This window comes from Colletotrichum graminicola, assembly GCF_000149035.1.
Source record: "Colletotrichum graminicola M1.001 genomic scaffold supercont1.31, whole genome shotgun sequence".
In the NCBI taxonomy this organism is placed as follows: Eukaryota; Fungi; Ascomycota; class Sordariomycetes; order Glomerellales; family Glomerellaceae; genus Colletotrichum; species Colletotrichum graminicola.
The window spans coordinates 467,820-479,923 of record NW_007361035.1 but is presented as its reverse complement, the minus strand read 5'-3'; the positions used below and the strand labels follow the sequence as shown (position 1 = coordinate 479,923).

At 49.3% G+C, this 12,104-nt stretch overlaps 2 protein-coding genes and 1 non-coding gene across 3 annotated transcripts; all 3 read right to left on the bottom strand.

The window, feature by feature from the left end:
• Positions 1-1,731: 1,731 nt before the first annotated feature.
• Positions 1,732-1,826, bottom strand: GLRG_13190. The gene has a single exon. It is a non-coding gene; the product is annotated as a tRNA-Ile (tRNA).
• A 527-nt stretch (positions 1,827-2,353) lies between these two features.
• GLRG_07537 (tat pathway signal sequence) lies at positions 2,354-4,078 on the bottom strand (the record flags this gene model as incomplete). Its single annotated transcript, XM_008098222.1, has 1 exon — positions 2,354-4,078. One exon carries the CDS (start codon positions 4,076-4,078, stop codon positions 2,354-2,356), a length of 1,725 nt encoding a protein of 574 aa, XP_008096413.1.
• A 4,328-nt stretch (positions 4,079-8,406) lies between these two features.
• On the bottom strand, positions 8,407-9,006 carry GLRG_07536 (uncharacterized protein; the record flags this gene model as incomplete). The annotated part of the gene is made up of 2 exons (XM_008098221.1): positions 8,407-8,892; positions 8,953-9,006. The coding sequence occupies 2 exons, from the start codon at positions 9,004-9,006 to the stop codon at positions 8,407-8,409; spliced, it is 540 nt and encodes a 179-aa protein (XP_008096412.1).
• Between the last annotated feature and the right edge of the window lie 3,098 nt (positions 9,007-12,104).

Here is a 12,104-nt window from a genome sequence, read left to right as displayed (position 1 = left end):
CAAATAAGCAAGAAAAAGCCCGAGGGAAGAATCAGAAACTTGCGCGGGTCGAGAACAACGTTTCTCAACGTCGTCAACGGTCACGGTTCTCGACGACTTGGGATAGACGTTTGCGATGCAATGTCCCGCGACTCACCCTCGAACGGCCAAGTGAGGTCAAAACAGGCTGCAGCGCACCGCCAGGAACGGGGAATGCGGAGGCAGCAGGGCGCTTCTCTCGTTGCGGTGCGGCGGCAATCCGATCCGGGTTTCCCAACGAACGGGGGTATCGTTGGTCCAGGTCCAAGTTTGTCACCTGGGCACATCTCGGCCTCTTGTCAGGGGTAGAGGACCATTTGGATACCACCTTTGAGGCATATTGACCATGTGCCTGCCTCGCTGCGGGTGTATGCTGCATGTTATTTGTCGATCCCCTGTACGTATACCGAGACAACGCCACCGCCTAGGCTTCTTATAGATTGCAGGAGATGAATGCTTCAGAAGCAAGCGTTTGCCCTCCACGTCCCTCACATACACACAGGTATTTGAGGAAAACAGCGTGCAGTGTCTGGGCTGATGGACAGGCCGTGTCGAGAACGATTCAGAGCTCCCGCCACTTCTTTTCAAAATAGATGAAATTAAGGGATCGGTAGGGATGTTTTCTGCCAAGAGGTGATAGTACCTACGGCCCACGGGTTCGTGCATCTGTTAATCGTCATTCGGCGTGTCAAGATGTCTGATGGAGGGGGGGCGACAAATGGCAGGCGGAACCCGGTTAATCTGAGAGTTAACGCCTAACATGGCTCATTTCGGCTCGCCGCGATGGGACAATACGGTGTTGCGTCGCCCGAGGCCAAGGTCGACAAAAAGTCGGCAACGGTGTCGATTGGCGAAGCCAAGCCATTGTCGTGGAGGCTTGCCGGTGAAGGCGGTCACACTTGCATCCACCTCAATTCGTGGCGGGCATGGTAATATATGAAATTTTCGTGTTGGCGGGCCGCAACGAGGAAGCGGGATCAAGCTCCGAGTCCGGATCCGTCGCCTCGACGGGGGTCATCCGTCCCATTTGTCAGGACGATGGTGTTCTCGGCGGGATCGTGGGCGGGAGGCAATCTGGAGCTTCAGTTGAGAGTGAGATGGTTGCAACAGAGGCCTTCTCAAGGTGGCTTAGTCGGGTATCTGTAATGGTGGCAAGAGGGCAAGTCCGGATGACCAATGTCGTGACAGGTCGATAATGTATTGGCATGTTAAAGCCTCATTGTAGATTGCGTGCTGTTGTCTTGAAGATGGATGAGATGGAGATGAGAGACAGCCGGTGGGACTAGAGCAAGAACGGATAGACGTGCGTATTCGTCGTCCTTTCCTTCTTCGACAGACTCAGAGGGAAAGGACCACTGTGGGAGGCCAGTGCGATTGAGTGATTCAGGCAAGAGCGACAGACACTACGTGTACATACAGCCCGTGGACCAGCAGTACCTTTCCCTTGCTGCGTGTTCCAGCCTATAAAAGGTACTTACTTACATCCTATTGGACAGTACAACAGAAGGCGTGTGCTGTGCTCCCTCCCCACACTCTTTCAGTCAGTGAAAATTGGTTCCCAACCAGATCAAAAGGGACAAGAAGAAACCGAAGGCGCCTTCTGCAACGTTGCTGGCTGACCCGGAGGGATGGAGATATTGGAACAATAGATAAACACGCGGGGCGTACGTACACACGACGCGGAGTCTCATCGCGATACAAAAGCAAAAGAATTGATCAGTGGGAGGCTTGAACTCCCGGCCTTGGCATTACACAACATTTCAGGTGAAATATTAGTACCACGCTCTAACCAACTGAGCTAACCGACCAGTGTGATTGGGTTGTTGGAATGGTCCCTCTCAATTTCCTATATTGCTTGACGAAGCAAAACTGATTCGCTCAAGATTGTATTTCTTACGGGAAACTCACCAAAACGGCAAAATGGTTTTCAATGCAAGGAGTGGAAGAGAAACAACCTGAAGCAACACTAAAATAACGCGCCAAGGCATAGTCAATAATGGGTCTATTACGACGATTCCGCCAAGAGAGGTACAGCATAGAAATAACGACCTGAGGCACAGAAGAAAAAAGCCAAGCCAAGCGAGGTCTACATGTATCATAGTATGTCTTTATGAGTAAAATTCTGATAATTTGGTATAAACCCCCGCCAAAACAACGCATGCCATGCCACTCCAATGCCCGCTATGCAATTCTTTTACAGTGTATGCGTCTAAGGGGACTGACCAGATGTGGTCAGGTGGGAAAAGGGAGAAGAAAGAAAAGGGGGGAAAAAAGGCAAGAAAGTTACAAAACTCGCAGAAGAAAACAAAATCGGCTCGTGCTGGGGGAGGGGCTTTTACGAGTCGAAGATGGCCCCGTAGGCGGGAATGCCCCTGCTCTCCAGGCCGTAGACGACTTTCCTCGTCACCTTCTGGTTGGAGATGATGACCACCGCCTCGCAGGGGCCCGTATTCTTCGCCACCGCCGCCGCCGCTGCCGCGACGCCCCCCTCGTTCTGCGCGAGCCCCAGGGCCCGACGGCGGCTGGTCTCCCAGATGCGGTAGGTGATAGCAACTAGGTCGGGGCGGCCCGTCTTCTTAGTGTCGATGATGACGGCGTCGGGGTCGGCCCGGTAGAGGGTGTCGATGACGGCCTGACCGTACGTCTCAGCGGGTCGCTGCGTCGACCAGACGATACGCACCGGGTGGTCTGGCTTCTGGACGAAGAGGCTCAGGCAGGGGCCGATGCCGGAGCCGGTGGCGACGACGATGCACGGCTCGAACAGGCTGGCCACGCGGAGGACGCCGTACTGCGGCACGCCGCGCGTCCACATCTTCTTGGGCGGGTTCCTGATGATCTTATCGGTCCAGTCGCCGGCGTTGGACACCAGCACCGAGAACCCCTTTTTCCCAGCGTTCGAGAGCCCCTGCCGGGCCTTCTCGACGTCGTCGGCGGTCCGAGGGGCCGCGGGATTGGGAATCACGGCGAAGGCGTGCGTCTCGCGGAGGGGCGCGTCGGTGAGGCGGACGGCCTGGCCGTAGTGGACGTCGGCGTAGTCGAAGTTGAGCTTGACGACGTGGTCCGACATGGCCTCGGCTTCGACGTCGCGCAGGCGGAGGCGCGTCCAGGGGTAGGCGACGAGGAGGGTGATGGCGATGAGCATCCAGAAGGACGGGGTAGCAACGAGGGCAGCGGCGTACGGGACCGCGGCGGCGCTGTTGCTGCTGCTGTCCTCGGCGAGCATCATGACGAGAGCCCAGAAGAGGAGGATGACGGACCAGCCGAGGAAGCGGTGGGTGCCCTCGAACCAGTTGTGCAGCAGGACGCGGGCCCGCGGGTGGGCGAAGCCGATGATGGCGGCGAGCAGGGCGCAGATGAGGTAGCTGTCGAGGAGGATGTAGGCGCGGACGGCATTGGGGTTTGCAAAGTCGCCCGTGATCACGACGAGGAAGGCCACGAACCAGAAGAAGGAGGCGACACCGCAGCCGCTGTGAATGCCGCCATACGAGTAGACCTTGGCTAAGGCGCGGCGGATGGCGAGCGGCGTCCTGGCGGCGGGGAAGAGGACGAAGACCTTGAACATGGCGTTGACGGTGTGCTCGTTACGGATGAAGAGGGCGGCGAGGAGGTTGGCTGAGACGGCGGTGGCGCAAGTCCCCGGGGTGAGGCGAGAGGAAGGACCCCCGAGCAGGGACCGAACGACGACGAGGACGAGGGCCGCCATATTGCCGATAAAAGCGAGCGTGAAGATTCGCCTGTAGACGGAGCCAAAGTTCCAGCGGAGGTATCGGTAGGTGCGGGTGCCCTTCTTGGAAGGGACAACGACTCCGTCCTCGTCATCTTCATCGTCGTCAACGTCAGTTGAACTGGCTATTGTCCAAGACGTCTCATGGCTCTGGTTGGTGCTTTCGCGCGCCACAAGAGTGCGGGAAGACGAATTCTGGCTCAAGAGAAATGCCCTCGCGGGAGGAGTCACGTTGTGTCCGGATGTGTGCTCGTTGCCTCTTGTCATACTTGTGTGGTCTTGCTCGACATCTTCGCCCACGGGAAGGGTGACGGAGGAAGACGTTCTGAAGGACATGTTGGTAAGTGATATAAGTAGACGCTAAGACTATGGATCAGTGTTACGATGTAACAGCGTCCCACATCATCATCTACTCACAGGAAGAGGTCGAGGAGAGAAGAGATAGAGGGAAGGAGAAACCAGACCCTAGGTATACGAAAGATGATGCTAGAGATATGGCAGAGTGAGGCGATGAGAGACGTGCAAAAGGAAATCTAATCTTGAAGATGGACTACAAACGGAAAAAGGAACCAAGAAGGGCGAAAGAAAAAGCAAAGAGGATGGGAAAGATGAAGGAGAGCCACTTGGCAGTGTGTTTTGATTCCTTGTGTGACTAACCAAGATGCCATCATGAGCTGAGGGAGGGCCTTGATGGCCCGATATATACTCCCCCCCTTCATGATCTTTAAGAACAATATCTTCAAGGATTCTTCACATGTGTCATATGTCGAAGGCTACGCGCGCCACAACCGGCGGCAGCGGACACGACGAAGTGAAAATAGAACCCATTGGACGTCAGACCTAATCCCGCCGAGGAGGATTCGATTAGCAACATTGAAGTGACATTCACAGTCATGGCAGTTCTCCGATGCAGTCACGTGGCGCAGGGGCGGCGGCCCTTTAAGGCAGGAGAGGATTCGACGCCGCATGGCTGCGTTGAGAAAGAGAGAGGGGGGTGGGGGGGGGGGGGGGGGGGGGGGCGGACTGCGGCTGCCGTCGCAGTGGGGGCGGCCAAGCCGGCGGCCGCGTCTCAAAATAGTGGTTGATGACGGGTTCGGAAAGGCTCACGGTCGGATTGGTCATTAGATCTGGCACTATCAGTTCTTTCCTCCTCAGCAACAGCCTTGGTCGTGGAACGTGGCGCGCGGGGCAGGATATCTTAGTAACAGGCTGCATGATGGATGCATGATAGCAGCTCAGCGTCGACCACAAGCTTAGAGGGCCTGACTGTTGAGGGAGACGGGCGGTGGAGCTAGCGCAGCCTCCGTTTCCGTATCTCGCTCGATTCCCACTTGGCGGCTTACTCCAGGGAATATCGAGCTATAATGGGCGTTCGGTTTGGAGAATCCCAGAATGTCAAGACAGGAAACCAGAAATGGGGGGAGGGGGGGGGTGAAAAAGGCCACGAGATAACCGGTTTTGTTTCCAACTTCTCTATGAGACAGAAACGTCCCTCTTCGTGTCTAGCGAGTCTCGGAGACACCATAATGGGCCATCTGTCTTGGAATTAGAGGTAGACACCTGGACAAGAGATGCCCATTGAGGTCGTGAGACAACTTTGGCCACCTCTTATCGCCCATCTAATGGTTCCAGAAAAAAAAAAGTGCCGCTATAGTGTGAGCGGGATATCTTAGATACGCGCGGACGATCGAAATAGGCTCAATGGCCGAGAGTCTGCCCGTCAGAAAGGATCCGAGTCTATGTCTCGCTGGAATAAGTGCTGTGTCATTGCAGGAACTAAAACTCGACTTCACCCCTCATGCCTGGCCGACGAAAACATGACGTTGGGGTAAATGCTAAAGCTACGTATCGATTTCCCGCCCTGGCCCTCCTCTCCCCCCCGGGGGAAACAGGGGGTTGTGGCCTTTGGGGAAGATGCCGACACGAGGCGCCGAAGCCGGGACGGCATGAAGATGCACGCCGATTTCCTTCTCGAAGTCTTGGCTGAGGCGCCTGGAACGCTGATAATATCGCTGTGCTGCGGGATGGTGCATGGCACGCTTGGGGGTTGGGAGACTGCACACATCAGACCACTGCCGATCGAACACGGCCAAGCAATATCCATTCGAGTCGGATGTTAAAACCCGATGGGCCGCAAGTTAGGACTGGGTTCGATGCTGTTCGCCCTTCAGCGCGCTCGGACACCAGCTGATGTCCCCTCCCCAGTGTGGATCTTGTCTCTCCAAACGCGCGAGGGGTGAGCGAGAGGGAAAAGCAAAGATGGAAATCCAAGATCTGGAGAAGAGAATGAGACAGACAGAGAGCTGGTGGACAATGACGGCACGCGCAAGGGAGGTACCGTAGAGAAAGGGGCGGCCTCTTTCGGGAAGGCTTCCTCCCGCCTTGCGTCCCGGCGCTTGGCGTAGGCTTCTCTGTCAGTGGGGAAGCCGAGTGACGTGACATCAGTCGGCAAAACCCTAAATAGATAATTGTCCTTTGTCTGGGACGAAAAGCGATCGGCCCGGGCGATGGCGTGGTACTGTTTTGACCTTAGCCGGGCTTGTCACAAAGTCTCCATGTGAGATGCATGTCCTCATCGGATGTGCCGCCCCCCCTCCGGACTAACGTACCGTGGCACGACGAGCTTGGAAGGCAGGGACAACAGAGACATCGCGGGATGCTTTTTGTTTCCTTCCCCTTCACGCCCGACAGGCTCTCCGGAGTGCCCAGGGATTGCGCAGAAAGACCGCCACAGCTGTAGGCCGCCCCGGTTGCCGACGAGGCAAGGGGACATGGCTGCAGCAATACATATTATCTTGTATCGTCATTGAACACACATCGTGCGACATGGAATCACCCGCTGGGAAGAAGGCGGACTAATCGGAAGTCGTCGTTATATGCTGCAGCGACTCGGCTGGATCAACGTCCACAACTGAGGATATCCATGCGGATGCCCCTCCCGGGCGATCACTGCTGATCTATAGTCAATCATCGTCAGGTTCTCCCGGGGCGGCGACACTCGAGCCCCCGAGCCCAACACGGCATGCCCTTGGGTTGATCTGTCGATCCACGCTGCTGGGGGGGTGGTTTTCGGGTCCGGACGAGAGGGACAAAGGGGAAGGAAAACAAAAAGCAATCCAATAGAAACAAAACGAAAAAAAAAAAAAAAAAAACAGCCCCGACCCTGAAGGAAGCTGCTATTTCGAGGGGGGATAACACTCCACAATGCCACCGTCCTGCCCTGATCCCAAAACTTCATTGGCCCAACCAGCTGCAGTCTAGCAGCAGCTTACATCCCTCTCTACCCTTTGATTGACTGTCTTCGCGCTGGGTTGCGACCGCAGGCAGGGATTTCCAATATTTCACCTTGGATTGCTCGGCCCATGAATGTCGGGAATAGTTCTCTCTGCATACGCGGGATGAGGCGCTGTTAGCTTCCAAGACCCGTCCGTCCACCTATAGTGACATGTGCTGTGCCACAACCACCGAGAGGACGGGCCTGGAATGCCTACCCAGCAATGCAACAGCATGCGATCCGCTTGCCTGGCAAGATCTGTCTTCCAAGACGAGAAGTTGTGGATATATGATTGACCCAAGTTTATCCATTCCTCATTTAGGCATTTGTGTACACTATTTCCGTCCGCAATCCAGACAGGGAGGCGAAAGTATCCAAGACTCGGAGCAAGATTAATATCGTAGGCTCCATCGCATGAGTACTCGGCTGGTCGTCCGAGCTATCGTTTTCCCCTATTTACGTCAGTTATTGCTCGAGACACTTGACATGCGTCTGAGGTCACTAAAAGACACATGACAACTTCTTTTTACTTCTGCAGTCGATCTTGGTACAAGTCTGAGTACATCCAGCATATTTGATGCTGCCAAATTGGAAGTCACCAAGATTCAGATCATTGCCTTTAATACCTTCCAAAATGCAAGACGAGCCGAAACGTCGAGTAACCATACAAACCTGTGAAGTGAAATCTCAAGAATTGGTTAGTCCTGCGCGCCAAACTTCCAGGCATCCTGTGTCCTTCACCCCAGGTGAATAAAACCCACAAATACTACGCTGCCATGTCTTGAGCCCCGTGCTGCCCCCCTCTCCCTTTCCACGATTCGCAAACGGCTTTTTAGTCTTTCATGCTTTTACGGCTTGTCGCATAAGAACACCATTCTGTAAGGACCACACACTTCAACGGCATGCATCTAGGTGCCCCGACCGAGGGTACGAATACCAGCTTTGGTCTGACCACGGCGATTCGTTTTGTGCCGGAAAAGAGACGCTGCATATGAGCATGCTAGACTTTGGAACACGACTAGTTCAAGTCGTAAATGATTGATGGTATCTGGACTTGCGCATCAGAGACACCTGGTCTCCCGACATTTTTCCATGGCAAGGCTAATGGTCTGGGATGATACAAAGGATTTTCAGACGCCTCATCTTGAGGAATCAAGAAAAAAAAGAAGAAAAAATCAACCGGCAACTATCCATTCTGTTGCAAAGGAAAAGATTTGATATCGTGTCTTTTTCTTTTCTTCTTCTTTTTTTTTTGTGCCTTTTTTTTTTCTTCTCGTTCTCTTCGTCGAGAGTCGACTACCCAAGCTCGCTCTCCTCTTCATGCTTCCGTAGAAGCCGTTGGCGTCGTGCCGAGTGGTGCTCAAAGCCCCCGCCCCCCGTATGGTTCGATTCAAGAGACTTGTCCATGGGGGTCTCCACGATCCGGTTCGTCCGGTTGGAGCCCGTTGTGCTTGACTTTGCGATATTTCCACTTGCTGATGGCGCGTTTGGGACTCATCGCCTTCTTGAACTTGGTCCACGTCCCCTCCCTCTTCGCCGTCGCCGGCGGCAGCTCGTACTCGCAATCTTCGAACGGGTTCTCGCCGTGGTCGTGGTCGTGGCCGTCTTCATCGTCGTCGTAGTCCCAGTCCCTCTCGGCCTGCTCGTTCTGCTCCCTGAAGTCTTCCCCGAACGGGTTGCTCTCCGAGTACGCGTAGTCGTCGTCGTCGTACGGGCTCGTCACTCGCCGGCGAAACGTAGGACTTCGCAGGGAAGGTGTGGCCGAACGCGGCAGCCAGAAAAATCGGCGCTGGGATTCGCCGGCAGGCGGCGTGGGCTCCGGGATGACGGTCGTCATCATCGAGGTGTCAATCGTTTGCCTCCTTCCCTCTCTCGCCTAGACGTGGAAAACCGGTCAGCCTGAGCTATGGGTATCGGCGGGAGGTTTGATGCTCACAGGCGCTGATATCTGAGCCTGGGAGAAGGCAGTGCTCTTCTCGTCAATGTCCATGGATGGATCTCTCGGTGTCTCGCCTTGGCTGGGTTCGAACCCGTGTAGCATGGCGTAGAAGTCTCAAGGACGAACAAGAGATCTCTGGAAGCTTCGAGCCGCAATATGTATTGTAAGAGAGAGCTGTCGGAGAGCTATTTTTTTTTCTGGTGTATCAGGCACTCTGTTGAAGGTTGACTGTGGAATGGAAGTTGGGGGGGTAATGGCGGGGAAACGGGGCCGCGAGCGGGCATAGCCAGCCACCTATATGTATGCTAAGGTATGTTGCCAAGGCGGTCCGTCTTAAGGTGGCACAGGTCACCTATGTGTATGTGTATGCGTGGAAAAGCCATACTCCCAGGAATGACGATTCGTTCTCGATGCATAGACTAGCATATGAGATGGGAGCTTTCCCTTCCTCGCTCTCTCGAGGGGAGGGTAAAACCCGGTGTTTCCCCTCTAGCATGACACGCTATGGTGCGCTGTTCTTTAGGGCTTCTGGACTGTAGGTGTTGCTCACGAGTAACGGGCGGAATTTGATGGAATCATGGTCGGGGAATATCCATGTTGGTGGCACTTTGTTGGCACCAAGCTATGGGCGTGAAACGGGGTCATTTTCCGTCGTTGTATCCAGGGCTGTCCCGTCGGCGCCGATGTCGATCAGTCAAACATATGCGGAGTCGGGGCCGGTCTGTATGGGCAACCCATCGGCTAGTCGCGTCCTCCTCGGTTTTGCATAAAGAAACAACCATCAATACAAGGTATGCATGTTGCCCATGTCGCATAGCCACGTTTGAGTCCAACTCAAGCTTGGATTCTGTCCGCCCACATACCTCTGCGTGTTGCCATAGAAAGAAGGCCTTTCGACAGGCGCATCATGCATGCTAATGCCTGCATAACCAGTAACCCTGATTGATCCGCACCCGTTCCTCCGTCTTGCATGAAAAATCCCCGATTAAGAATTCCAGATGGGAATTCTACCAATCCTTATTCACCTTTTTACCCCGGCTCTTCCGAGAGTGATCAGACAAGCTCACAGTGTCCCCCCCCCAGTAACCTCAGAGTACTGTGCACAATGGCCCGTGCAAAGGTCCGCACATAATAGATACGGCTAGATAAGGATTTAGCTAATAGGCTTATGTAGATTTATATTTCTAAAAAAAAAAAAATTTCTAGAGTATATATAGTAGAAACGTTTCTAGACTAATTAGAAAATAATTTAGGAATATATAAGTAGGGTAGATATTATATAGAAATATTTCTAGACTAATTACTTATTAGCTAAATGTTTTTTTATATACTAATAAAGTACTTATACTACTAAATAATAGTAGTAATATAATTTAAATAAGGGATTTATAGTAAAAACGCTAGAAATATTTTTAGAATATCTCTTAATTAACTTAGACTAAACTAAAAAAGATTTATAGTAATTTAGTAGTATTAGAAACGTTTTAGGAATATTCCTAAAACGTTTTTACTAATACTACTAGTATAATAGTAAGTTTACTAAGGCTAAATATAAAAAACATAATATATATAGAAGATATTAGACTATTCCTAACGCTATAAATCCTAAAAGATAAGTTCTAAAGTTTAATTAAAAGTTAAGATATTATTTAGAATAATATTACGTTTTTTATCTATTTAAGCTTATAACTATAAATAGATCTTATCTAAGAAACTTATTATTATTAAGTAAAGTATAATTTTCTATTTAAAAGTATATAAAAAAAACTAAGAAAAATTAATAGATAATATAACTATAAGATATTAAGCCTATTCTTATATTAGATATAAGTCTAGTAAATAATAAATCTTAAGTAAATAAAAATATTCTTACTATTAATTATATTTACTTTCTTATAGTAATCCCTAAAATACTAAATATATTAGAAGATAGTATAGTATTTATTATCTTAATAGAATTACTATTACTAAAAGAAATTAAAGCACTATAGTTAATTATATAGTATACTATTCTTAAAGTAAATAATTTACTAATACTATTATAAATATAGTATAATATAAAAGTAATAAGGTTAGAATTCCTAACTATAAGTATAGCTCTTAAAGATATACCTATTACTTATTACTTTTATAACTACACTAGTAGTAAAGTATGCCTATACACTTTAGTATAAGACTTCTATTACTTTAGTGTTATATTAGACTTAGCTATATAGATAGAAGCCTTATAAACTAAAGTAAAAGAATTTATAATAAAGAAAAAAATCCTAGCGTAAGTAAGAAGGTTTTAAGAATATTTCTAATTAAGTTTTAATAAAAGCTAAGAAATAAGCAGTATAATATATATAATACACACTAGATTTTAAAAAGATTATATATATAAAGCTTAGGTTAAAAGCTATAAGCCTATCCTAATTAAATTAAACTATAAGGTAAGAATTATTCCTTAGATTAAGAAATAAACTAATATAGCTTAGTATATTATTAGTATCTAATAATAGATTATTTACTATATATTAGAAGTAAGAATATCTCTAAGTATTCTTATACTTCTTTATCTTATATTTCCTCTATTATAGAGATTATCTATATATAAGATATATATATTTATAATCTACTAACTTAGTAGATTAATATATATATTAATTACGTAAGCAGTATAATTACGTAATTAACCGAAGGTGCTAGAAGATTCTAAGAAGAGCAAGATTAGCTCTACTACTCCTCTTTCTAACTATCTAGGTTATTGTTTTAAGTTAGGGTTATTTACTTAGGGTTATTATGTTACGTAACTAAGGGTTGATTTATAAGCAGCTTACGTAAGTATGGAATATTCTAGTAAGCTGTATAGGTCTATATAAGGGCTAGAATTCTTCCTGTTTTTAGTTTCTTTTCCTTCTCTCTCTAAGCAAGCAAATAGTTAATAATCTAACTACTATACTCTCTTTAACTATATATCCTTATATCCTCTATTTATCTACCCTAGGTATAAGCATTTATATCTCCCTTTTATCCTATATTCTTGCTTCTATAGGATATATCTTTATATAAGAGATATACTCTCTTATATTCTCCTAAGCTAGAATTCTCTATCTAAGAGACTAGCTTACCTGTTATGCTAACAGGTTATAAGCCTAGGTAATATACCT